Source organism: Sciurus carolinensis, chromosome 6, assembly GCF_902686445.1.
Source record: "Sciurus carolinensis chromosome 6, mSciCar1.2, whole genome shotgun sequence".
NCBI classification, from domain to species: domain Eukaryota; kingdom Metazoa; phylum Chordata; class Mammalia; order Rodentia; family Sciuridae; genus Sciurus; species Sciurus carolinensis.
The window spans coordinates 140,364,865-140,392,540 of NC_062218.1; the positions used below are offsets into that span (position 1 = coordinate 140,364,865).

At 48.5% G+C, this 27,676-nt stretch overlaps 1 protein-coding gene across 2 annotated transcripts; it reads right to left on the reverse strand.

Moving 5' to 3' along the window:
- Positions 1-4,267: 4,267 nt before the first annotated feature.
- Positions 4,268-27,676, reverse strand: Sparc (secreted protein acidic and cysteine rich). Of its 2 annotated transcripts, none has more exons than XM_047555510.1 (10): positions 27,536-27,676; positions 16,975-17,044; positions 15,512-15,571; positions 14,092-14,179; positions 12,517-12,638; positions 10,689-10,809; positions 8,850-8,983; positions 8,068-8,216; positions 5,870-6,018; positions 4,268-5,430 (listed from the first exon to the last, which is right to left on the reverse strand). In XM_047555510.1, the coding sequence occupies exons 2-10, from the start codon at positions 17,029-17,031 to the stop codon at positions 5,402-5,404; spliced, it is 909 nt and encodes a 302-aa protein (XP_047411466.1). In that variant the 5' UTR covers positions 17,032-17,044; positions 27,536-27,676; the 3' UTR covers positions 4,268-5,401. The 2 variants fall into 2 exon arrangements, with proteins under 2 accessions (XP_047411466.1, XP_047411465.1); XM_047555509.1 differs by having other exon boundaries at positions 15,512-15,574; positions 27,536-27,674.

Below are 27,676 nucleotides of genomic sequence, written 5' to 3' on the forward strand. Positions count from 1 at the left end.
TGCCAGTCAAAATCCATTCCATGCAAGAAGTTTCCCATTCTTTCCTATAGCTAATCCAGGTGTCCCCATTGTCACAATCCCCTGCGGAACTTTTTTTAGAAAGGCAGATGCCCAGGTCCCTCCCTAATATCATAAATTAGACTGGATCAAGGATGTTAGGCAACTCTATTGTTAAAAGCTTGCAGGTGAAGACAATTGCAGAGGCACATGCCTGTAAATCTAGTGACTGGGGAAGCTGAGGCAGGAGAATTGCAAGTTCGAAGCCCTAAGCAACTCAGCAAGACTCTGTCTGAAAATAAAAAAAAATAGAGATGGGGGAAAAGAAAATAGAGCTGGAATGTAGCTCAGTGGTGAAGTGTCCCTGGATTAAAAAAAAAAATCTTGCAGTGAATTTCCCATGGATGAAGAAGTTGGGGCAGAAGAGGAACTCACTTCACTCCTGTCTGAAACAATCTTGATGATTATCAAAGTCAGAATTCAGATGTTCTTCTACCCCTCTCTCCTAGAATGATATCAACAAATAGTTCCTTTGCCCCCACTAGGTGCCAGGCAGAGGTGCTAGCAAAATACTAGGGAGGAGGGATGGAGAAGCCCTGACCCATGTCTGAGTTACAGTCTGAGCTCTTACACTGCCATATCTAGCAAGGAAAAAGACAGGACTCCCAGTTAAATTTGCATTTCAGATATCCAACCAATAATTTTTTAGAAGAAATATGTCTTAAGTATTGCATGGGGCATATTTATACTTTAAAAATGATTATTTGTTTCTTACCTGAAATTCAGATTTAACTGGGAATCTTGTCTTTTCTCTGGCAACCCTACCTTCCGCTTCTCTGAACCCGTTTCCCCACGTAGAAAGTGAGGGAACTGGACTAGGTAGGCCCCTATGGCTTGGTGGTGGAGATGCAGGAGTTCTATATCCCTGGGAGCCTTTCTCTCCATTCCCACCAGGGGGCGCCAAACCCTCCTCAGTCCCTCATGGGCTGGTGACTCCCCTTGGTCCTGCTGGCTCTCCTGGATCATCTGGAAACCAGGTTGGAAGGCCTGGGAGGTTCGGCTGTGCTCATTCCCTAGGACAACCATTCAGAAGGGGAGGAGTGGAGATCTGACAGTTTCTGAAGACTGCACCATCTCATCCAGATTTGTCTACCATTATTTTAAAAAGGAGACTGAATGACCCCTTAGAGGGTGAGACACTTGTCCAGGCTCCCACAGCTATCCTGGAAACTAGATTCCTAATTCCCCATCTGGTACCCTATTGCTACTCTTATTTTTCCATTTCCAGCTGGACACGTTTAACCCTTGCAGTCCTGGAGCCGAAACCAAGACATCAACAAGCTCAGTACAGCCTGGCAGAACTGAGATACTCCTGAGGAGTGGGACCTTGAAGGAGGAAACATGACTGATGGAGGACCAGGGATCAAGGACCCATCTAGGTAGTGGGGAAGGAACAGGCCTCTCACACTTGCTGGGAATGGTCGGTGGTGGTGATGATTGACTGGCTTAATAGGCGCAGCCACCTGTGAGGCAGGGACTATTGTAATCAGAATTTTCACAGATGAAGAAATAAGGGCAGAGTGCTGAGTTACCAGACTAAATGAGGTTCAGTCCAGTTCTGCAGCTGGGGAAAGGCAGAGCAGCTTCAATTCTCTGACTCTGTTGACCCAGGTGCCTCCTCTTGCTTTAAGGCCCAGCCTTGTCCTCCTTAACCAACGGTGTCAGGGTCCTGCATGGTCTCCAAAGGAGACCTTCACCTTCCCTTGAAAAGGAAAGGAGGGTTTGGGGAAGTGAGGAGTGGCCACCATATAGGTGCAAATGACTTTAAGACTTATAATTAAATTCTCCTTTGGACTGTTGGATTATCAAGGGAAAAGGCTCTTAAGTTTTCTTCCTTTTGCAAGAATCAGAATGGGGTACCCGCATACCTGCACATTATTTTTTCATTGCATTTGCTACTTTTGTTGTTTTTATCTTTAAGCGTATTTCTATTTATAGCAAATGAAATGAAACTGATCTTCCATTTAAGGTAACAGTGCAATTTCTTTTGAATGTTAAGGGGTTTCTTATATTTGTCCTTTAAGTGCTTTGCTTTAAAGGGAGGGAAGGACTGACAGATGGAGGATAGGTCGTTAAGGATCCTGGATCCGAGAGTCTCACCCTCCCACTGGCAGCAGGGTGTGTAGCCCTGCCCTGTCCTCCCAGGTCCCTGGCCTAAGTCATGCTTCAGGTCTCTGCCCTGGCTTTCCATGAAATTGCTGAGGAGCTCCCACAGGGAGACATCCAGACACAGGGGAGAACGCTCTGAGTTCCCCTTCCCCCATCACCACTCTCCTTTTTATTCCCTTTCTCATGGTCAAGTCACCCAACCTCCCTGAACCTCAGTAAGTTGTTGGCAGAGCTGTTGGGTCGTTGCTGTGCCTCCCATGAATGATCAGCCTTGGGCCAACCTAGCAAAGCACAAGACAGCCTCCATCATCCACAGGACCAGTGTCACGCCTCCACCCTGCCTGCAGGAGCACCCATCCACGCCGTTTTCCAAGAGAGCTCCTGCTTGGTTTCCTTTCCAGTAGGCACGTGCTGTGATGTTAACTCAAGTATTATCTGCCGAGCAAGGAGGAAAACTCCGGGGAAGCAGGGCTGGTGCCCGCCTTCCCCCTGAGACCATAGGATGATAGCGCCTCACACGATGCACAGGCCTGGTCTGGAAAATGCGAGCGGATGCACGAGCCAGCACTGAAATTTACTCTCATCATCTCTCCGCCCAGACCTTAGAGATTATGAGACTCTCCGCGCTCGCATTCCTCACGAGAACAGAGCCAAACCAGACAATATCTCCCTTCTCTCCCTCCCGTGATGCAGACGAGAACGCCAAAATAGGGTGGCTCTATGTTTTTAGGAGCTTTAATTACTTTAATAAACTTTAAATAATTTGAAATAAGGTAGGGGGAACAACTTCTAAGTTTGACACCTGAAGACCCAACTACATGGTCCATCGCAGTTGAGCATGTCTTTGGTGCCTGTGTCTCCGTCTCTATGGAGAAACTTGGAACTGAAATATCACACTAGTAAGCAGTGTGATGAACACGCAAGCTGTGGAAAGTGTTCTGTGGACTTCTGATGAGCTAGAACAGCGCTGTCCAATGGAACCTTCCACGATGATGCAAGTGTTCTAGATCTTCCTTTTTGTATTGGGTAGCCACCAGTCAGGCATGGCTGTCAAGCACTGAAAATGTGGCTAGTGGACTAAGAAACTGAATTTTTATGTTTATTTTCAGTACTGGGGATGGATCCTAGAGTCTCGTACATGCCAGACAGGCACTCTACCTCTGAGCCACGTCCCAGGCCCCAGAGAAACTGAATTTTAAATTTAAATCTACTCATACATGACTAGTGCAACACTTGAATAATTGTAGAAAAGTAACAGTAGATACATCTACTATAACTAAGGTAATAACTAGTTCTAATGAATGACATTACAGATAATAGAATCATACCAGAGTAATGCTAGACTACTGCTAGGATGCTGTTCTCCTGTGAGACACGCTCATGCTCAGACTCTTCCTTCACTGTACCCATGACGTCTTGAAATTTGTATTTAGTTGGCACAATTATTTTGTGTATCCTTCCAGGGACCATAAACTCCAAAAGAACAAAGGTTTTGTCTGCGACAACACAACTGTGTTCCTGCTGTCTGGCATGGAACCTAGTAAAGAATGGACACATGGTAAATATTTGCTGAATGAATGAACAAATATATGATTAATGTAAGGAGATAATTGCTCAGCCTGGTGTTGACAATGAATTGCAATAATAAAAAAGAGTCAAACTAGATGTCATTCAACTGAAGAGTTAGTTAAATTAGTGCTCACACAGGTGCAGTGGCACACACCTGTAATCCCAGCAGCTCAGGAGGCTGAGGCAGGAGGATCTCAAGTTCAAAGCCAGTCTCAGCAACTTAGTGAGACTCTAAGCAACTTAGCAAGACCCTGTCTCAAAGATAAAAAATAAAACAGACTGGAGATGTGGCTTAGTTGTTAAGCATCCTTGGGTTCAATCCCCAGTACCCCAAAAATACATAAATAAATAAGTGCTTACAAGAACCATACATTTCCTGTGTATAAATAAGAGTGTGTGCAAGTGTGCATCCAAAAACATGGTGGTATGTTTGCTTTCGTGTGGTTTTGTGTAAATACGTGTGCCCACGTGTTGGTGTGTCAGGGTAATAAAGTGCATAAGAGGAAGACACATTGCAAAATCACCCAGGAAGGCAGTTTCTAAGTCATTACTTTTTATTTCGAAAGATTTGTCAAACTCTTCACATCACAGTGAGAGCTTGCCCAATTAATAAGAAGCAGCTTTCTCATGAAATGCTTGGAGGTGAACGAGTTCTCAGCCTGTGAGATCTTACCATCCCATTGACTTTGAAGTTTCTCTTGATTAATAGAAAATGCAAAGGGGAAAGAAAAAGGAAGAACGTGCTAGCAACTTATGATAGTCATCTAACTGTGGAAAAAAAAATACAACCAATTCACCCACTCCTCTACTTCTGCTTTACAACTTTCTATGTCTCACTCTTGATTTTGTCTTTCCTGCCTGAAATGGCCTCCCATTCCCTGGAGCCCCCTGAAAAAAAAAAAAAAAACCCAGAATCTCCGAAAGAAGTTAGGAGGGAAGAAGTCCTTTGAGGATGTGCTGATCCACTCCCTCAAAGCAACGATGGCCCAGGGCTCCCAAAAGTTCAAACAAGTAGCCTGATGTGCAAAGAAACTAGACCACGGGGCGAAGGAGAAAATGGGCTTCTCTGAGAGTTCGCGTATTTTTAGAACGTGGCCCCAGAATCTTTCAGTCACAGCCCCAGGCAAAAAAAGACTTGCTATCTATGGTTCTGGCTTATGGGTCCACAGGGACCGCTCCCTCCACCCTTCCCAGAAATGGCCTTGCCAACATCATGTGTCTGTTACTTCCCTTCCCCCACTTCCAGGCCACCTGGGGAAGACCCCCTGCAGCCAACTCAATACCCTGAAATAAAATTAACATAAAGTCTGACTCGGTGAGTATTAGTTTCAAGCAGAAAAAAATAGAAAATTGGAAAATGCAATGTGTGTCTAAGGTAGACTTGAGCAGGTCAGTTTCCACCACGGCCGGCAAGACCACGGCCATGTTGCAAATGGCAAGAGAAGATGGGGCCGCGAATGGGCGAGCCCGTTGAGTGACAAGCAAGAATGTCATGACTTGGGTTACCACTTCCGTTTTTAGCACCGTTAATGTATTCATTTAGATCTATGTTAGCACCTTATCCCCAGGCAGAACAACAAACCATCCAAACATTTTAAACATTGGGGGAAACAGGACCGGGAAGATCAAAGAGAGAGAATCCGGTTCTGCAGAAGGAGGCATGGATTTAGATGACAAGATCCTTGTCGATATCCTCTGCAAAGCAAGAAAAGAGAGTTTACAATGAGGCCCTGTGTGGATGAGATGCGCTCCCTGGGGGACGTTGGATTCCCACCCATCCCAGAAACATGGAGGCCGGGCCAAGGCCAAAGTTCCCAGGATGTTGGTAACGGAAGAAACTTGCCCCCTGTCTCTGCCTGTCCCAGTCTCTTACACACTCTGCCAAGTTACACTTCCTGTTTCCTCTCCATAGCCTGCCAGTTCCCAGAATAATGCTTGGCTCACGCTTGAGGTAGGGAAAAGGAAAGAGAAAGAGACCTTCAGATGGACAGAGAAGGATCCAGAAGATGCCTGAGAGAGCAAGGCCCACCCAGGTGGGGAGAGCACAGAGGTGAAATAGGCACAGAGAGTAGAGGCAGCAGAGAATGGGCACACAGGCAGAGAGGTGGGGGACGACAGGTGGGGGGACACTCACGCTCCTTGATGCCGAAGCAGCCGGCCCATTCGTCCAGGGCGATGTACTTGTCATTGTCCAGGTCACAGGTCTCGAAAAAGCGGGTGGTGCAGTGCTCCATGGGGATGAGGGGCGCACGCAGGGGGGCCAGCTCCGTGTGGGACAGGTACCTGCAGGAGAGGGGCGGGGGAGGACTGAGCGCTGGCAAGCCCCAGCACAGGAGGTATCTGCCCTACAGCACGGGGAGAGAGACCCGTTCGGGCTGGATCCCAGGTCTGACCCCTGCTCTGCCATGGTTCTGTGGTGGTCCTCAGAGCCCAGCACTCCCCACTCCTTGATGGACAGGGAGAAGCCGACCATAATTTCTAAGGGCCCTTCCATTTCTGAGGTTTCCTGGGCTCCGTAATAGAGGTGTCTTGGTGCACTTAACTAATTGGCCAAGAGTTGGGGCACAGAAACAAACAAAAAAAATCAAAATATCCAGCACTTCTACTACTGACAGATCAGAAACTGGTATGAAACAGCACGGTAGCTTTTCTGTGAACACACATTTATACAGCTGCAAATGCCTAGGAAAGGGTCTAAAGAGAGCCACATCAAACCAGTGACGGTGCTGACTTCTAGGGCTGGGATGGGCAGTGAGGGTCCATGGAAACTCTGACTTGGTAAAGTTTATTTTGCATAGCATGCAAAGCCTTCTGGGAAGGCTCTTCTGATTTGTCTCCCACCATCTTCCATCCCTATTCTTCCTGCTAGCTGTGGACTCCAGAACACGTGTGATTTTTTTTCTTTTTGTAACAGAGCCCTTAATAGTTTGTCCCAAGTCACTCTTCCCCTCAAGGGACTCCAGGCAACTTTGTGACTCCAAATATATTTTTCCTTCTAACCAGACCTCGCAGCCCATGCAGCTCATGGAAGGACTCACAGGATGTTTGAACTGGAAGAAACACTTTCCGATCCCACCCTGCTTCACTGCACTGGTGGGGAATCTGAAGTTAAGGGAGGGGTAGGGACATAGGCAAATCCACCCACAGCTCGAGGACAAGAGGAGGAGAAGGTGGCTCCCCCAGCCCAGGCTACAGCGCAACCCCAGATGCATGCTTCCTGCAGCCCCATCTGGAAACCTCTCTCCAGTTCTAGTTGCTGTCCTGGGATCCAATGGCTCAGCCTGAGTTCCAGATGGTCCCCTATGACTTTCCCCCTCTCCACCACAGTGAGTGACTCAGTTGGATCCCTGCCATGTCAAGAGCCTGGGAGAGAAGTAGCTGGGAGCTTCCCAGAGCCAGGAGAACCCAGCCACCCAGGATGGACCACAGGGTGAGCATGATCCCCACACACGGGCCAGACAAAGGGCTAGCAATGAGCCTCCCAGAGATGAGTGTCCCAGGGTGCAGCGTTGCTGTCCCAGGGTGCAGCGTTGCTCCCCCAGGCATCCAAACAGAGCCCACCTGTTCCCAGTGTATGACACCTGCTTCTCACAATCAAAGAAAAGGGTGAAAGGACTCCAGGAAGGAGGGGGAGGGTTGTTTCTTTGGGCTGAGCCGGTTGCTTGCTCTCATTGCCACAGGAGAAGACTGGAGGATGGTATCAGGAGTGAGAACAGAGACTGATCTCAGCACCTAAATTCCCTGCCTGGGACAGTACTGGGTGCAGAACAGACAATGTGTACCTGGTAACCGTCCAGCTGCCCGCCTATTCTGCTGCATAAGTCATTTGGACAAGGGGCAGGTGACCTCAAGCCACAGACGAGCAATGTAGTTGGAACAGACTGAATTTTATAGGAACTTCCAGGCTCTGTTGAGACTAGGTCTCAGGATGGGGTTGCATCTCTGCTCCCAGGTGTTCTGTCAAAGGGTGGGGAACGTGCACCCCTTGGAGTCTGGTACTCCTTCCTAAAGCACTCTCCCTCAGTCGGTGGGTACCCAAGTCCCAACACTCTCAGAGTTAAGGAGGTATTTTCAGTTCCTGCCCACTTGCACCTCTGGCCAAGAGTGTCTTGTAGCTTTCTTCTTCCCAAATCTGAATCCTTTCTCCAAATGGCTCTTTCTTCTGCTCCAACCCCCCAGACAAATGGTGAGGCCTAAGGCTGGGAACTGTGGAGTTCGCTGAGAGGCTTTCTGGCCACGTCTGGTGAACCCACCAGCCTTGACCCATGACTCCATCTTCTCCAGGGCCAAGCCAGAGCCAGCCCCTGTGGTCCTGAGGGCCTGGGGTCTTACCCATCAATGGGGTGCTGGTCCAGCTGGCCGAACTGCCAGTGCACAGGGAAGATGTACATGTTGTAGTTCTTCTCGAAGTCCCGGGCCAGCAGCTCCACGGGGTGGTCACCAGCCTCCAGACGCTTCTCGTTCTCATGGATCTTCTTCACCTGCCGGGGCAGAGATACAGGGTGACAAAGGGTCCACCCACCAGGGCTGTTCCTACCTCTGACAGGAGGCCAGAGCAGACAGGCACCAGCCAAGACCAAAGGTCGAAGTAACAAGAAGGAAGTGGCATCGGCAGGAACCAGCACCTCACTCACAGAAGGTCAGGCCTGGGACGCTCTGAAAGTGTCTTCATAGAGCCATCCACAGAAGAAGGTGTAAGCACAGAAGGTGTAAGCACACCTGGAGAATGTGCTTACGTGCAGCTTCCCGTGCCTTGCTTCATAGAGAAACCGATTCGCTAGGCTAAGGGGGAGCTAAGCAGTTTGCATTTCATCAACATCTTGGGGTGCTCGGTAGGCACATTAAAGATCCACAAACTCAGAAGGAAGGACTAGCCTAGTCGTCTCTTTTGTTTAATGCTGGGCTAAACAAAATGAGTGGATATCTTACTACAGGGCTTCTCTGACGTCTGTGAGCCTCCAAAGGCAGCACGGAGAACAACATACCCTGGTGCCCAGGGACCATGTGCTCTCCAGAGCAGGATGCAGGCTTGAGAGAGCGCCTAGTTCTAGGGACAGGACTGGATCTCAGCCAACTCAGAGCCCGCAGGGCCAGGCAGGAAAGAGTCTACTTACTCGCAGCTTCTGCTTCTCGGTCAGAAGGTTGTTGTCTTCGTCCCTCTCATACAGGGTGACCAGGACATTCTTGAGCCAGTCACGCATGCGCAGGGGGAATTCAGTCAGCTCAGAGTCCAGGCAGGGGGGGATGTCTAGGGTCCAGAACACATGGTGGTCAGCCCAGACCTGGACTCTCCCTGTCTGAAGCCAACATGCTGCCCAGGCCACCCCACAGCCCGTGCCTGATTCCAACAGCCACTTCACTCTGTGACTTGACCCTATGCTCAACTCTGAGCAGCTTCTTCCCAGAAGACCGTGTGGGGAGAATGCTCTGAAAATGGGGACGTGCAAAGTCATGTCTGCTGCCTCCTTGACCTTGAACTTCTGGGGTCAGGGTCACCCCGGTGGCTGCTGTACCTTCCTGGGTGAGACCTTGGGTGTGAGACTTGCAGAGGCTGAGTCTGCACTATGTCAAATGCCAGGAGATGATTGAAGACAGGAGGCTGGGGAATAAGCTTGGCGGGAATTGGGGGAAGAGGAATCAGGGAATGCGTAGCTACCAGAACTTTCTCAGAGATAATGACTCCATCCTGGCCTTTGGAACTTAGAATCTCAGAGGTCAGACCTGGAGATTTCATCCAAGTCTACCCTCTTGTTGGACTTTTTGGAGGTCAGTGTGGAGAAGGGACTTAAGGCCACATTTATCAGAGTCTCCCACAGCATCTAGGACAGTGTGGCTGTGTCTCTTTCTCCCTCCCTTTTGGACTAATGGAGAGCTCTTGATGGGTTGGATGGCTATCAGCTGGACAGTGGAGGACATGTGTGCCAGAATCACTAAGGGTAGGAGTGAGAACAGCAAGAGCCACAGGGTAAAGGCTCCACACCTCACTGCCCAAGAATTTCCCAACATTTCCTCCCATTTTATACCTTCCCATTTCACACCCTGGGCCTGTAATTAGCAGCACAGAGCTGACCACAAGGAGAACCTTCTTCCCTGCCTGTCCTCTGCCTTTCTGGGTCTGGCACTTCTCCTAGTGCCACCTGTACCAGAAGGCACTGGAGATGCGATGGGGATGTCATCTTGCAGGGAACAAGTACCAAGGTGTCTCAAATGATGGGCCAGATGGACTTGCAGCTGGGAACACTAACAAAGGGCCGAGGATTCCCTGGCATCCTGTCCCCCAAATGTCTCACTCCCTGGTTTCCAGAAGTGGGTGGTCATTATGTATCTTCCTATTTTTTTTTTTTTTTTTTTTTGCAGTACTGGGGATCGAACTTGGGGCCTTGTGCTTACAAGGCAAGCACTCTACCAGCTGAGCTATCTCCCCAGCCCTCATTATGTATCTTAAGAAGGCAGATAGGAATACAATGGAGAAAAGGGCCAACGATATGACAATATTGAGGACCAGAATTTAAAAGGAACTGACAGGTATGCTCCTAGGTTAAAACACTCGGATTCAAATATTTAAAAAATACTTTGTAGGCCCAGGTCAAACGTTATTTTTACTTTACGGTGTTGAAGCAGGATAGGTTCGATTTAGCCTTCTACAAGAGCTTCCTCGGCATTAGAGAAAAGAATCGCAGTTGTCCTGGGTGCTTGCGGGAGGCTCCAGATATCCTCCCTGATCTTGTGCTTTCACAATGTCTTCTTTCCTTCCTGGGATATGTCCTGAATTCAGAGCTGAGAGGACCCAACCCACAGACCATTATCTCATTTTATAAATGGGAACCCTGGGGCTCAGAGTGGGAAGAGATTTGCTCAAGACCACACAGCATGGGGGTGGTACAGCCAGCATCTGCCAGTGCCAGAGTTCTCTCCCTAAGATGGGAGGCCGAAGGCCCCAAGGAAAGACTCACATTTGCAAGGCCCAATGTAGTCCAGGTGGAGCTTGTGGCCCTTCTTGGTGCCCTCCAGGGTGCACTTTGTGGCAAAGAAGTGGCAGGAAGAGTCGAAGGTCTTGTTGTCATTGCTGCACACCTGTTGGTCAAGCACAGAGCCCCTTCCTCATTCCCAAGGCCCTTTGCTAGCCCACAGTGGCTGGTTTCAGAGATGGGGACACTGAGGACCAAGCAGGGAATGTGATTAGCCCAAGATCACACAGGGAGTTGGTGGTGGGGCTGGGACAAGAGCCTACTCTTTAGGCTCCCAGGCCAAAGTTCAGCCCATGCTGAGAGCCACTGATGGCTTCAGAGCAAAGGCACAGCTGAGCAGGACTAAGACCCGGGAGGACACTTGAATGACCATATAAAGATGGGGACAGGAAAAAGACAAGAGCGAACATGAGAGAACTGAGATTACCGTCCTTAGGAAGAACTGCTTGTGAGGTTGGCCTTTGGCTAGTGTCAGAGAACCTAGCTGGTGAACAGGTCCCTGCACAGTTACAAGTCTTTCCCTAACTGATAGGGCGGCTCATTCTACCTAGTCTGCTTGGACACACACTTCGCTTTATGTTGAACATCTGCTCTCCTCTGGGAGTCTGGAATTTTGGTACATGCTAGGCAGAGGATGCCTAGATGATCATCCCCCATTCAAACTTTGGGTGCTGAGTCTCTGGTGGGTTTCTTTGGGCAGAAACATCCCAAATGTGTCTGCATTTTTGTAACTGGGATAAGAATGAGCTCTGTGTGACCCCTCCAGGGAGGAAGGGAATACACAAGCCTCCGCGTGGATCATTTAATCTGTCTGGGTCTTTTCCCCTTAGGTTCCAGCTGTATCCTTAACACGTCACTATCATAGATCATAGCTGTGGGTACAACTGCGTGTGAGTTACTCGAGTCTCCATGGTGAACCTCTGATCATAAGGGTGACCAAGCAGAGATGCTGAGGGCTCAGCCAGATGAGAGTCAGAAAGTCAATGTGTCAGAAGGAGGGGCACCTTATGGTACAAAGGGGGGATTGCTGGGCTTTGGTGATCCGTGGGATGTGGAGATGGAAATTGGGAGGAGAGAAGAATTACCAATGATGCTCAAACATGGAGCCCAAGGCTATGAGTCTTGAAGAAGAAGCTAGGGAATAATGCTGGTACCACATTTGCTGCCCTGAGCTAGGTTACCACTAGTACAATGGTTGACAAGAGTGGTTTTCAAAATATATTGATTTGGATGAATGGATGGATAGATACTGGAGACTGAATGGTTGGTTTGAGAGATCATAAGTACAAAAATAATAAATAGCACTTATGGGGTATTTATTCTGGGCATTGTCTTACAAAGCCACACAATAGCCCTAAGAGTCAAGGACTATTCCTATCCCCTCTTTAGACATGAGAAAACTGAGATTTGTGAAAGACTCAGCAACTTGGCTGAAATCTTATAGCTAACAAGTGATGGAGATGAGGCTTGAAGTCAGCCTTTAATCTGGCTCCAGAAGCAACATTTTTAGACATGATGCTCCGCTAAGCTACACAGGACTTATTCTCATATATTGAGTCAGGCATAGGGCTTGGAATTCTGGAGTCCTAAGAGTGTGTGTGCCAGCCCAGCACAGAGCTAGGAACACGATGGTGCTAATGAAATTGTCACTGGTAGTTGGAGAGTCTCTCCTCTGACTCAGCTCCACTTTTCTGCTGTGAGTGGAACTAACGAAGGGACTCCTGAGACTGGAGTTGCCCCGTAGAACCACCAAGCCCATGGTTTTCCAGGCAGACCCTCCGAGTGCTGAGGGACCTAGTCCCTTGGCCCTTACCTTCTCAAACTCGCCGATGGGGGCGGGGCAGCTGGTGGGGTCCTGGCACACGCACATGGGGGTGTTGTTCTCATCCAGCTCGCACACCTTGCCATGTTTGCAGTGGTGGTTCTGGCAGGGGTCTGGTAGGCAAAAGGGCATAGAGTTAGCACCACTGGTTATCATGTTCTCCCAAGGTTGTTCCGGGCGAAGCTCTGGGCAGACAGTCCTTGCTGTGGTTCCCATTCTGGGTTTTGAGTGTCCCCAAGTTCTCCCTACTCTTCGACTGAGTCTGGCAATCAGCATTTAGGGGAGCAGATGGCTCAGTTTGAGAATGAGAGGCTCAATCCAAGGTCAGGACCAGGTACTTTTAGGGGCCTGGAGGCTCAATTTGGGTCTCAGAAACACTGGATGCCAGATGCCTCCCCTGACACTGAAGCAACCAAGAACTGTGGTCTCAATTTTCAGCTGAACCATCACAGAGAGGCATTTCTGGAATGTAGAACAGATTTTCCCGAATGGCTTAGCAAGTCAGCTATAGTCATGGCGCCAGGGAGCTGCGAGTCCCACAAAACAGACTTAAGGGTCTATTAAGGAAAAGGGAGAAGGGGCTGAGACAATAGAGCCAGCTGTGTCTGTAAACACCGGATGAGGTAGGCGTGGAGAGGGAAGGAACATGACTCAGGAGACACCCTTCTGCTCCAACAAAAACTCTGTGCCCAGCTCCGTTCAAACACCCGTTATTTATCCCCTCAGGATAAGAGCTTCATCTAGCCATTTGCTCACGACACTTAATTGTGGATATTATAATCATCCCTTATTGGATATCCACTCTGTAGGCACAGGCTCTAACACTCTGGTTCATTCCGCTCCCAATGGGTCTAGTGACTTTATCATTCCCATAACAGAGATGAGCAAAGTGAGGTTCAGAGGAGCTGGCAACTGTCCTACAGAAGTCTAGATTCAAACCTTGGATGGATCATTTCCAGAGTCCATGTTCTTGACCCCTGGGGTACAGATACCCCAGCCTGAGCACTGGAGCCTGAGGGCCATTGGTCCTTTCTCTCCCTAGGGCACTAACTCCAATGACTAACTTCAATGTATGACTTACGTCTGTTTTCATTTCCTCAGGGCCTTATTTTCTTGGGCCGAGTGACAATCAGTTAAGGTAATAAAGTATGACAGCTCTCAATCTCTATCTTCAGATATGGTCCTATGCTGGGGTGTAGGCTGAGACAGAGGCCACAGGCCATCTGGGGAACCAGACGTGACTCGTGACCCCAGTGGGAATGTGAAATCCAACTTTGGAATCAGGGCAAAGAGCTGTAAGGGGAGAAGTCCATTCCCAGCTGGGAACTTCCCTTCCTGCCATTCAGAGCACAGATGGTCTGGCTATAAATAGATCTTTCCCAGATTGAAGGGGACTTTGCTCCAGAGAGTATCCCCAACCTCTAAGACCAAGTTGTCTCCACTCAGCCTTCTCCCTGGTCCACTGAGGGCCCCACCCTGCATTTTCTTGAGTAGGCTGTCCTCAGGCCCCAGGCCCAAGCAGCCAAGGGAGGACTGGACGTGCAGAGTCACAGGAGAGGGACCTACTTTCAGCCACCACCTCCTCTGCAGTTTCCTCAGCACCATCCTCGAATTCGCCTACTTCCACCTGGACAGGGTTGGATCCCACGGTTACCTGGGATGGAAGAAAGAGAATCAGTCAAAAGGTCCCCACCCTCACCCCAGACCTGGAAGCGAGGGGTGAAGATGGAGGGGGCCTGCCTGAAGCTTCAGATACCCACAAGGGGATAGTGATAGATGAACTGGAAGGGTGGGCCGGGCCCAGGCCACCACATATATGCCAGGGTTGGGAATTTAGATTCAATCTTTTTTTTTTTTTTTTTTAATGTTTTTATTAGTTGTTGATGGACCTTTATTTTATTTACTTACTTATATGTGGTGCTGAGAATGGAACTCAGTGCCTTAGACATGCTAGGCAAGCACTGTTCCACTGAGCCACAACCCCAGTCCTAGATTTAATCTTATGTTTATTATTAGCTTATTAATTTATTAAACATTTCTTATTAATCTTATATTAAATGTTCTGTAGTGCTCTGGAATTCTGTTGCCATGCCCAAGGGTATTAGGGATGCCAAGCCCTCTTGCCCTGCCAGCCACACCTGTGCAGATCCCCATTCCTCTGTTTTGTGCAAGGGGAGATGGCGGGTGATCATGGCGGAAAAACTAAAAGTTAAAAATTTCCAAATCATGCCTCCCAACTGTAGGATTCTATTGAAAATTGGGGAAGCATTCAGGAGGGTGTCAGGATTTGGGAAAAGCTAGGGTGTGTGATGGGCTGACAGACCTGACTCCGTACAAATGTTATAGGCCAGACTCTAAGGGAAATGACTAAACAGACTCCATTTTGCTCTGAGACTCCATGTTATGTAGGAAATAAGTTTATCCCATGGGAACACCCCACCTATCTGCCCATCATCAGTTACTTGGTGTGACATGTTTAATAATATACAATGGCAACTCCTATGTAGGAAGAATTGCTCTCTTTTGATTCCTATTGCTCCTAAACAATGTACCATGTGAACAGTGATTGTGTGGATGTTAGTAACCATTCTTTAGTTTGTACCTAGGTAAGGGTCATTTTGACCCACTTCCCCCTCTGTCAATGATCTCATGATGTTAATGTATAATTTCGAATCATAGCAACACTTATGATTAATATGATTTTTGGTATAAGAACCCCTACAGCCCTGTTCTCCCAATAGCCATTTTTTGGGGCATTGTGTGAGACAATCAGCCTGCTGGCTTTTAATAAAGACTCTCAAATTTGGACTTCTCAGTGGTGATCAGTCTGTTCTTAAGTTGCGGCCCATAACAGGTGTACCTCTATGCTGTCTGTGTCCCCAGGAAGGGAACAGGTAGATGCTCTGTTCCAGCAAGGAGACCCACAGTACATGTCTGGGTGGCCCAGGGAAGGCATGGGCAGAGAGGGGCAATGGGTACCACATACCTCGGTCATCTCAGCCACAGTTTCCTCCACCACCTCTGCCTCATCGGGCAGGGCTTCCTGCTGCTGATAGAAAGAGAAAGTGGGGTTCAGAGGGGTCAGGACCCAGGCCAGCCACATAAGCTGGCAGATCTTGAAGAGTAGCGTGTGGAACTTTCCAAGGCTGCCTCAGGACTGTCATGGTAGTGAAAAGCACAGGAGAAACCATGGAACACCAGGGCGGCTCCCCTTTTATGTATTTTATATCCAGGTACCTAAGCCAGTCTACTATTTAGTTTGCAAAAGTATTTCTGCTGCTTGGAACTCCTATAAACTTTGAAAACCGCTGATTCTGGTCAACTCCCTTCATTTAACAGACAGGAAAAGTGACACCCAAAGGCGGTGAACACTTTGAGTTTTAACAGATATTTAATCTTCTCTAGAGTATGAAACTATTATTATTGGTATTATTAAGCAATTCCTTCTTGCTGTTTCAATTTAGTGTTGGAAGAGGTTTAAGATGAAATAACATTTCAAAGTGGCCACCCTCACTGGTTGGGCCACTTCTAAAATTAATGCCAAATCTTTTGTCAAAATCTACCAGCCTGATCAAGATGACCAGGGTCCTCTATCACTCCCACCATCTAGAGAAGGGGGGGGGCGGAAATCACAAGTTGAAAAGGCTTCTTTTGACCTGCCCCCACATCCCTTCTCCCTCTCCTGGTGACAGCTTCCAGGTTAGCTTTCATTAACTTCCCCTGTCCTTCTACAAAGGGTTCTTGGAGTAACTGTCAATCATGATGTCACATGTTGTCTCACTCTCCCCTGGCCAAGCAGGACCAGGACCCACCTGAGCCAAACTGGGTGTCCTTGATTTTTTTTTTTTTTTTTTTTTTTTAACTTTCTTGGCACATTCTCCTGAGGTATGAAAATTAATGGCAGCGATTCATCCAGAGCCTATCTGTTAGTTCTTACCTCCCATATCCTGGACCTGTTCTTTTCTGCTCCTTCCTAAGGTCTTTGATGCTTTAAACTACATTGTATCTCCCCTCGGCCCCATTTAATTGGATGGGAGTCTGTGGTTTGCAACCAATCTCGCTGATTCAGAAACACAACCATCCCTTTCAGAATGGATTCTCTCCTAACACCATCCGGGTCACCCCTCACACTTGGCTGCTAGATTTCCTCACATGACTAAGAGGCCACTTCCGTGGCAACCCTAATCCTCAGTCAGAAGCTCTAACTGCTAAAGAGTTCCATCTTCAAGTTCCATAGAACTCTCTCTTCTCTGGATCCTCCCCCTGCTGGTCCTCATTTCAATTTTTCTTCTGACCTTGTAAAAGTGAAATTAATTTTTACAAATGAGACAACTAACTGGAGATGGGGGAGTCCCTGTCCCCTCTGAATATCCAGGGCGGGCAGGTTCCGACACCCTCGCGCTGGCCATAGAAGCGAAGAGCAAAGAGATAGGATCCTCAGGTACTCACAGGAGCTGCCAAGGCCCTCCCGGCCAGGCAAAGGAGAAAGAAGATCCAGGCCCTCATGGTGCTGGGAACCCTGCAGGGAAGAGAGGGTGAGACCTCCGTGAGGCGAGGGTCCCGATGGAGTCCCTTCGAAGGTCCCGGAAGATGTGGGTTGATTTTAGATTTACGTGTTAAATGGTGGTGAAAGATGGGGGAGGAAGGTGGCTCCCTGCCATATTTTTTCAATTCTGATTTTATGAGGAGAAAGTCTAGGTTTAGGGCTAAGAGGCCCTTGACGTGTCTGACGCTCATCTCCTTCACGACAGAGAGCAGCCCTCTGGCTCAGAGCCTCCACAGGAAGCTAGAGACAGCTGGGATTGAATGTAGTCGTCTTGTTTTCCTTTTGTTCCTTTTTAACAGTTTCCTTCTATTTATGACAAAGGCACACAGTTTTCCTTTTATGGTAACGATAAATACAAATGCATTTATTGAAGTTTTTTTAAAAGCGCTTCAACCAAGGTGATGGACTAATTAATTCGTCAAGTTCGGTAATGCTAAAGCAAGGGCCCTTCAATCCCCCACGTTCTAAGATTATTTTCTTTGCAATGCTCCAGTTTCTCCTTGTCCCCCCTCTTCTCTTCCTCCTCCCCCTCCTCCTCCTCCTCTTCTGTCTCCTTCCTACCCCCTAGGCAGTGGGAGAAGTTAATAGACAGCCACCTCTTGCCAATTTGAGACAATGAGATCAACGACAAACAATAGTCCTTGAGTGTAACCCAAGGAAACTTGAGGATGACCACGTATTCCTCTTTCTACCCAAAAAGGACAGCACTTCTTTGGAGTCTCCAAGGAAACCATCCAAATGCTTCTCGTGTGCTGCAGAGTGGGTGTTAGTTAAGATCTAGGGAGTTCCCCTGCCTGGGTCTCTAGATGCCAAGCTCTGGACTCTAATACGACTGTGAGGAGATTTGGAGTAGAATCCTCTGATGATTCGATACCAAAATACTATCCCTAACAGAGGGTCTGTGATGGGGACATCTTACTTCTTGTGATAACTAAATGGGCTTTCATTTCCAATGTGCTTTAGAAAGTTCTTCCTTATTCTGATTCAAATATGCATCCCTCAAACATCTCCTGGTCTACCATTTCTCTCTTTCTGCAGTCATCCAGAACAAGCCTGCTCCCTTCGCCCCCAAATATCTTTTCAGTCAAGGGTAGCAATAGCCCGCTTTTCCCTCTCTTGTCCCCACAACTCCCACGGCGCACACCATCCCCAGTTCCTTCCTCCAAGACGGCTCAACAGACCAAGCTAGGCAGTGGGAGTTGCCTAGCATTGTGGAATTTCTTAGCTGGGAATTAAATACCAGGGGTTCTTGTTCTACCTCAATAGTGTCTTACTGGGTTGGTTAAGTCCTTTGTCCTCTCTAGACCTTGGTTTCTCTATCTGTCAACTAAGAGGATTAGATTAGGTGTACTTTGAGGTAGAGGACTGGGCTTAAAATGCTTGTGCAATATCAAAGGCAAGTCTGGGGGTGTAGCTCAGTGGTAGAGCACTTACCTTAGCATGAGCAAGACCTGGTTCAATCCCCAACACACACACACACACACACACACACACACACACACAAAATCACAGGTACAAACTGATCTTAACACATGTTCCCTCCTCTGGCATCACCCATCCTTCCTTGGATGACAGTATTTGGGTACCAGCAATGGACAGAGGAAAAACAGGCTTCATGAGGGTCCTTGACTTGGCTCAAAGAGACAGAAATTCTTGGCCCCTATTTTATAGGGTGTGCATGAAATAAAGTTAACAGAAATTCAAAGGAATTGATGTTCAAGCTTGGCATTGATTCACAATGGCCCCAACTCTCTGAGGAGTCCAGTCTTCCTTCTCTAGGAAGTTTCTGGAATGTTCCTTCCCTTCACACAGTTGCTCACTTGTCTCCCCAGGCTCAAGTGGAAAAAGTCTCCTGTATTGCTTTCCCATTTGGAAGACATAGGCTAAACAACTCCTGCATGTGGCTTTGGGCAAATGGAATAGGAGAGGAAACATCAATGAAGGACTTGTCTGAGATGGAAGTTTTAGGATCAAAGTGAGACTGGCAGTTCAAACAACAAAAATTCACTCTGTCTAGACTACAATGACGGAAAAGTCATGTTATTGGAGTCATAGTCCAGATAGGACTGGAAATGTAACAAGTTTCAAGTTAGAGAGCCAGAAAGATGTACAGTCTGTATCCCTCATCTGAGCAGGGACACAGACACAGTTGTGGCCCTCATCCATGACCAGGGAGAAGATTTGTTGATCAGTTCTCTGGCCACACATGCACCATCTGCCTTCCCGATCTCTGGCCTAAGTCTCACTGTGCTTTATGGCTTCTCAGCACTCTCACATGCACACTGGTCCCTTGGAGCCTGGTGGCGACACTGGACAGACAGGTGTGGAAGAGTCCTGAGTCCTGCTTTCCCAGGGAACCCGAGGTGAGAGGGAGGGAGCCCCTGCCCAGAGTCGCACAGCATCCAGGTGCTTGACAAACCTCACACCTCGTGGAGTGGGTGAGCCTACTAGGTGTGATGCTCCTCAACTGCAGTGAGGGTGGGGGAGAAATGCAGGTAGAGGTTGTTGAAAACCAAACACAGTATCTTAGAGGAGGAGTTATTTTCCACATTTCTTCCCAGTGCCCAGTGCTACATTCCCGGTCCTAGAATGCTTTTTCTCCAGATGAGGGGATGAGAGGAAAGGGAAGCAGCTGGACTGTTTTGGAAGCACGGCCATTCTTTCTGCTTACCCATGAGATACCTGTCTCACTGGCCAAAGAGGCTGGGGTATACCCTGCAAAGCTAGGGGGGCATAATAGTCACCCCAGGCAGGTCAGAAGCCGGTGTCAAGACCCAGCGTTCAGGACTTACAGCTGCCACCCTGTGCCAATCAAACCTAGGTCTAGTATGCCCAGTGACAACATAAACACCCTCCGTATAAACCAGGGTTAAATGAAAGCTCCCTTCTTGTCTCTAGGGTATGACGATCCAGCATCCCCTGGAGGGGACTCAGAGCACATCTTCCTGTCTAATAGTTCAGATGAGAAGACTGAGACCCAGAGAAAGGACAAGATACCCACTGAGCTGATGGCTCTGGGGCATGAGCAGCAGGGCTTGGGGAGGATCCAGGCAGCCTTCCACCATCAGCATGTTCTCCACCTCAGGGAGCTATTTCCCTCGGCGTCCACTGCCTCCTGAGTGGTCACCTAAATGGGCCCCTCTGGGACCTGGCCTACAGTGCCAGGAGGAGAAGTGCCCTGGTCAGAGGAGGCACAGGAGGTGTATTTCCCTTGGCTTGGTGGCCATCGAGCGCAGAGCCCCCGCCCCCACCCTGCCAGGGCTGCCTCCTGTTCCGTACATCAAGTCCCTTCTTTTGCCTTTATTTGCTCTGGAGTCAGCTGAAAACCCTCCTGGGCTGCCAGTAGGACCCGAAGCTCAGGGTCACTTCTGTCTTTAGAAAGACTCTGGGCATGGAAAAGTACAGCCAGCCCCCCAGCTCGCCTCCCCAGAAACGTGAATGGCCTTCTCTGGGGCTCTCCCTGGACTCTGAAAAGTCACCAAGTGTCAGATCTGGAGGAATCTCAGAATCGGAATTTTGGATTGTGTGACTCAGAATCATAGGTTCCTAGAAGAGAATCAGAGAACCTGAGTTGTAATCATCAAATCTACCTTTCTTTCCTTCCTTCCTCCCTTCCTTCCTTCCTTCCTTCCTTCTCTCTCTCTCCTCTCTCTCTCTCTCTCTCTCTCTCTCTCTCTCTCTCTCTCTTTTCTTCCTTTCTTTCTTTCTTTTTGTGGTACTGGGGATTAAACACAGCACACTCCACCACTGAATTACATCCCCAGTCCTTTTAATTTTTCATTTTGAGACAGGGTCTCGCTAACTTGCCTTGAACTTGGTATCCTCCTGTGTTGGTCTCCCAAGCATCTGGGATTATAGGTGTGCACCACTGCACCAACCTGTGACCCCTTCAATCTTAATTTGAGTGAAAAGAGTTTACAGAGGATTGTGATCCTGAAGAACTTTCTAAGATGATGAAAATATCCTATATCTGCCTTGCCTAGTGCGGCAGCTCCTGGCCATGTATGGTCATGGAGCATTTAAATGTTGCCAGAGCAAATGAAGAGCAGAACGTTCATTATAATTAATTTAAATCTAAATAGTCAACTGTGGCTAGTGACTACCATACTGGAACAGTGGCTTAATGGCAGTCTGGCATAAAGGTAAGTTCGTGGGCACTGGAGCCAGAATGTACAGGTTCAAGTCCTGGCTCTGCCACCTAGCAACTGTGTGATCTTCAGAAACCAGCGTTGCCTCTCTGAGTCTCAACAAGTTCCTCTGTCTGTGGAATGGACAGAACAACATACCTACCTTGAAAGGCTCATGGATGATCTACACTAGAGGACACAAGGAAAGCAGTAAGCAATGTGGTGTGGAAGAGCATCTCAGAACCCAAGCATCCAAACTCTCCATCCCCCTCAACAGTTCTGTGCAAGAATCCCAGCTCTGGGCTAGGGATATAGCTCAGTCAGTAGAGTGCTTGTCTTGCAAGCACAAGGCCTGGGGTGCAATCCCCAGCACCACCAAAAGAATCCCAGCTCTTTGTCTGCTTGCCCAGAGGGGGAAAGGTGTGTTGGGTTGGAGTGGAACAAAAGAGGTATTGCCCAGACTGGCCTGGGAGTCTGGGGAAAACAGCCCAGCTATCAGAGGGTGCAGTGAGGATGGCCAGGCCCCAGGCTGTCCTCTTAGTGGGCTGCTGACGCAAGCCAAGCATCTCACTCCCACTGTCTGGCTTGGAAACAAGGGTTCCAAAATCACATGTTGCTTGTAAACAAGCCCAAAGGAAGGAAAACAAGTTTAGAGGCTAATAAAGGAAGCCATGTGCCAGGTGCCAGGACTCAGAGGCAGGGAGGGTCTGTTCGGCAGACCTTGGGCCCAGCCAAGTCAGAGACGTGGCACTGTGGCCAAGGTGGTACACTGGCATTCCTGTTTATGCCCTGGGACCAGACACAGTCACTCAGAAGTGGCCTTGTGAAGTAGAAGTCAGGGGTCCTGAGATCCAGCTTTGGGAGCAAATTAATTGCTCCCCGATCACTGAGCAAAATTGGGGAAGACTTCTCTGCTCTCCGGATCTAAGCGACCCTGTCCTGACTGTACAACAAAGAGGTTATTTTATATATTCACCTTTTTTTTTTTTTTTTCCCTTTTTTAGGTACTGAAAATTGATCCCAGGGGCACTTTGCCAATGAGCTACATGCCCAGCTTTTTTTTTATTTTGTGACAGGATCTTGCTAATTTGCTCAGAGTCTCACTAACTTGCTGAGGCTTGCCTGGAACCTGTGATCCTCCTGCCTCAGCCTCCCAAGTCCCTAGGATTACCAGTGTGCACCACCATGCCTGGCTTCAGAAGGCTGTTTTAAATCAATGATGTTCAAAATTATGTAAAGCAGAAAAAACTCTTTCAACCAAGCTTCCTGCAAAAGTTTAATATTTCAAACAGCTGAAAGTTTTTGCACTTGTTAAACATGTCAAGTATCTGTTCAATAAATAAGCTTGAAAAACGAGTTGGGGGCTGGAAGTTCTACTCACTCACATGTACCCCTGGAAGATCTCTAGGTTCCCTTAGAAACAGCTGGAAACCCTTGGGCAGGGCAGACTCAGATTTTCTTTCTTTTTGTTTTTTTGGCACCAGGGATTTGAACCCAGGAGTGCTTTACCATTGAGCCACGTCCCCAGTCCTTTGGTTTTTTTTTTTTTGTTGTTGTTGTTGTTGTTATTATGAGGCAATGGCTCAGCAAGTTGCTTAGGGACTTGCTAAATTGCTGAGGATGGCCTCAAACTTGTGATCCTCCTGGTTCAGCTTCCTGAGTCACTGAGATTACAGGTCTGTGTCATTGTGCCGCGTTCAGCTCAGATTTTATGAGCCAACTCAAACAAAGCTTTTTGGAGTATCACCTCTCCCCACTTGCCCCTAGACTCCATGTTTCCATGTCTAATATTTCTTGCTGGAAGGGAAGAGGCTAAGGGAATCCCTTAGGGTATTGTGGATGCTAAAAGCTATGGTTGGCTGGGAACGGTGGTGCGCACCTGTAACCCCAGAGACTCGGGAGTCTGAGGCAGGAGGATCACAAGTTAAAGGCCAGCCTCAGCAACATAGCAGGGCCCTGTCTCAAATAGAACTGGGAAGGTATCTCTGTGGCAAATCGCCCCTGGGTTCAATACCCAGAACCAAGAACAAATAAATACATAAATAATTTTTTTAAAAATAAAACCTATGATTGGAGAGGTTTGGGGACAACTCAGGTGGCTCCAGATTCTGAGACTGTAATCAGCATGACTGAAATTCCATAAAATCTCCTCAAATGCCACGTTTCACTGCAGCTGGCAGAGGCTCAGGGTGGAGCCACAGGCATCCTCCTTGGTGCCCTCTAGAGGGACACTGTTGCATCAGGGGTGACCACAAATGGAGGGGATAAGAAATAAGATCAAAGTCCAGGCTGTCACATCTAAAAAGGCCTACAAGATCCCAAAGATAGCAAACATGTGGCATATCTGCCTCCCACAACCCTCCTGTGCACGTGGCAGACATTACTAATCAATCATATGTCCTTCCTCAAAAGTCTTGAGTGGCATCATAATCCTGAGTATGGGTCTTCTGGCAGCCACAATGGATGGATTAGCATTGTCAGGCCACACGGAAGTTCCTCGCCATGGCTCTTGTTTTAGAGATAGAAAAATTGAGGCTTAAAAAGGAAAAATCACTCAGGGTCGTATAGCAAGCTGATGTCTATGCTCAGAAATATCTAGATTTTTTTTCTTTTAACCTGATAAATCTGAAATCCTTATGCTATGACTAGCACAAGGGGACTAGAGGGATCCCTGAATGAGAGGAGTTAATACAAGTTTCTGAAAGAACGCAGCTCTGGGGAGAGTTGATGTCACTGCTCATATTTTCTCCATAGACACCAAACTCTATCACTTGATGGACCTGGGTAGGTTCTGTTTGCCATCTAAGACATCTCCTGGCTAAAGAGAGGGCTGTTTTTCTACATGATTCTGTCAGGTAGGTACTTGCTGGCCCTAGCCTTGCACAGCCCAGCTGTCTCTGTGCTAGCCATTGAGGGCAGAAGTGAGGGCAGGAAGGATCCGGGTCGCATTGTAGGGAAAAGGAGCTTCGTTATTCCCAGGCTGGCTGGAAGTTCAGCCCAGACTCCCCTTCTCTCCTTCTAAGTTGGCGGTCAGGGAGGAGCCAGTAGGAAGCAAATGAACAACCACTTATTAGCCACATTTGTTGGTCCTTTGAGCCAAATGACAAAGCCACATGGGCTGAGACAGGCCATCACGGGCCAGCAAAAGGGAGAAAGAAAGTATTGTCAATCACTTATGCCTGCAGGATTTATGGTCTGTGGAGGAAGTACATGAGCCCAACTCCAAACCAACCAGAAGTGGGTGGGAGGCAAGGCAAACATCTGGATGGTTCAAAACACCTGGAAGTTTGGCTCAGATGCCAACCTGCCCTTTGACCTCAAGTGAGCTTTTTTTCCCATCAATCTCTCTGTCTCTAAAATGTAGGGGTAGTCAGGTGGTGCATGTGAATTACAGGTCTGTCCCTTTTCATGATCAGTATTCTCTGTGTGTGTGTGTGTGTATGTGTGTGTGTGTGTGTATTGATCAGGGAGAGGTGGGTGGGGGCGTGACGTATTGCCTGCTTACATAGGAGACATTTATTTCTAGCTGTGCCAGTGGGTGCCTGTTGGTGAGTTGGGGTTTATACTCTGCTTCCCAGTGGGTTTGTGGCTGTCCCCATTTATCTCTGCATACTTATCAACATACCTAAATAACCTCAAAAGCCAAATGTTCAACTGTTTACTTCACATCCTCAGTTCCACTCATTCCTTTCCACCATCTTTTCCTATTTATAGTTATTTTCAGCAAAGAAACCTGCTGTTCTGAAAAGCAAACCCCAGCTATGCTATTGGCTAAGGAATCTTTGCAGATGGAGAAAGATTTTAGCAAGGCCATGAGGCAGTCCCGACCCCCTGGCTCCTTCTCTCTAGTCTCCTTTGCACTGGGGAGAAAAGAAGGGCTGTAAAAATGTAGGCCAGCTGTTCCTTAACAGCTGGCACTGGGATTGGGTTCTCAGGCCTTCCGATCTGGAAGGGTGCCTGGAGACCATTGAACTTGGATCTCCCATGTAACAGATTGGGAAACTGAGGCCCAGGAAGGGATAGTGTCTTTCCCAACATCACACACTCTTGAGTTGGAACTATGTCTGTTCCCTCCCTGGGTCAATGTTCTTCCTGTAGTAGAGGGTCTATCAGTCTTAGGGAAAAGACAAGGTCCTCAAATCAAGGTCCTTTTTAAAAAGATGTGCCTGTCAGTTCTTTTAGTAAAGAGAAGTTCTATACAAAGCCCGAAACGATGGAGCCACCAGAGGAAGAAAGCTGGGAATCATTTTGCCAGCTCTTTGGATGCCATAAACCCAGAGTATGAAGTGCATTATAAAGTGCATTATCCCATTTCCTTCATGCAATACTCTCTTGAGGTGGTTGCTGTTATTGCTCTTTAACCCAGGAGAAAACTGAAGCTCAGAAAAGAGACCCATTAGTTCAAGGTCAGATGGCACCTTCTGGGTACAGCTTTAAAAAAAAAAAAAAAATCTTCCAACATCCAGTTCAGGGAGCTTATCACAGTCCTTGGCTTCCTGGGACACTCCGGAGGTCTGGACTGGGCCTAGAGCTTTGCAGTCATCTTGTACTGGGGGAGGAAGGAGGGTGGGGACTTTCAGAGTGAGCCTGACTCCTGAGTGTTCCCAGCGTCCCCTCCCAGCCAGCAGGCAGAGACCCTGAAAAAAAAGGTTGCCGTGGTAACTCGCATTCCTCGGAGAGTGAGTCACAGCAGAGAAGAGCCTTTTGGTGGGTGGGACTTGGAGAAAGTTTCCAAAGTTGATTCCTTCTCCAGGCAACCCCTCCCCCTCCCTCCCGTCTTTGCTCCTGGCTTTGTCGATGTGGCAGCTGATGGCTGCAAGTTAACTCTCTCTTTCCCCAACCACTCCCATTTTGGCATTTTTAATCCTCCTGCAAATATAAATCTGTTTCCTTTCCCTACCCCGTTGCCCCACATTGTGCTCTCTGGTCATTTGGGGAGTCAGGCACCCAGGGGAGAATACCTTCCGTCTGGAAACTGTAAATAATCACTCTTTTCCTCTCTGTGTCTCTCTCTGACTCTCTCTCTCCGGCACACACAATTTTAAGGGACTTGCAGAGAGGCCTTGAACCCTATTCCAAAGCCAGTTCGTGGACTTCCTTGGAAGTTTCAAAGAACTCCTAGTTCCCCAAAGACCAACCCTCTTCCTTTACAGATAACAAAGCTAAATGCAAAGGAGATGCTTACCTAGGACAGTCCACCAAACGTGTTCCTGAAGGCTGCCATCCTACCTTGGGTTTGTTTCTCACTAAACCGCCAGCACTGGGGTGTATGGGAACTTAGCCCTTGGGAACTACCCGTGAAGATGCTTTTCTCTAATGCCAAAGGCTGCCCTCTGAGGAAAGTGCATGCCTCCCTCTGTGCTTTTGAGGAGACTCATCTCAGCACCCTTTCCTTGGGTGTCTTTCAGGATAGAGGAAGTCCACTGGACACCTAGAGGAGCCAGTGAGGATGAAGAAAGTTGGGGAGACATATCTGAAGACACACTAACATCAGGCAGGTCGGACCTAGCCTGGTGTGGGGTGTGGGACCCTAGATGTTTTTCCTGCCTGCTTCCTCCCTCACAGTCTACCTCCTGCCACACCCTGCTCACTGTGCCTTGGCGGGTTGATTATCTGATGCCCCGGTTCCTCAGATCTAGATATAGTAAGGGCTACTGCTGGGGAGTTCCTGTGTCGACCATCCCAGGGAGCCCAGGAGGGACAATGGCCAGCCCAGGACTGGCAGTGCCAGGTGCCATTTCATGCTGCCTGGCGTGGGGGTGGTGGTGAAGAATTCAAGGGATGCCAGCCTTCCCAGAGGAGGTGCTGATTAAAGGCAAAGCCCCCACCCCCTTTGCCTTTCAGGGATCAACTTATCATTTGTGCAAAGTCCCTTTTGGAAAAGAGTCCCTAACCCAGAACAAAGTCTAGGAGGTTTCTTCCGGCATAGGGAGCAGGACAGACTCTGGTGGCCTGTTGTAGCTGTGACAGGATCAGATTCCCAGGAAAGGAGGAGGTTGCCCCATTCGCAAAGCGGGCAAAGAGGACAGGCAGGGAGCCTCCGAAAGCACAGAGACAGACGTGGAGAGAAGCACAGAGAAATCACTACCCTAGAGATACACTGAGGTTGTTTCCTGCAAACCTAAAAGCGAGACCAAGTTACACTGTGAATCCACCTTCGGAAAAAGCAACAGGCAGATGGGTCAGGGATCCTACCCTCAAGCTCAGCTGTGATGGAACCCCACAGAGATGCGCATCCCCCACACAGCTTCCTGTGCCTTGTTGGAGATGTGGACTGGAGAGATGCAGGTTGATGGAGCCATAGAAGGGAACGGCCAGGCCGGTGCACGCTACTTACCTCGGTGGTGGGCAGGCAGCAGGCAGAGCGCGCTCCGGCAGTCTGAAGGGTTGCGGGAATGTGGAGGGGTTTAGAGACAGGCAACAGGAAGCCACTCAGAGCTCTGGGCTGGGTCTATCTCCCCCTCCACCCGCGGTCCCT

Excerpts from the sequence above, each read along its gene's own strand:
- Sparc (XM_047555509.1), bottom strand. The coding sequence starts at position 17,031 with ATGAGGGCCTGGATCTTCTTTCTCCTTTGCCTGGCCGGGAGGGCCTTG. Across the intron at positions 10,810-12,516 it reads CCATCGGCGAGTTTGAGAAG|GTGTGCAGCAATGACAACAA; the intron begins GTAAGGGCCAAG and ends CTTGACCAACAG. Across the intron at positions 8,984-10,688 it reads CTACATTGGGCCTTGCAAAT|ACATCCCCCCCTGCCTGGAC; the intron begins GTGAGTCTTTCC and ends TCTGGACCCTAG.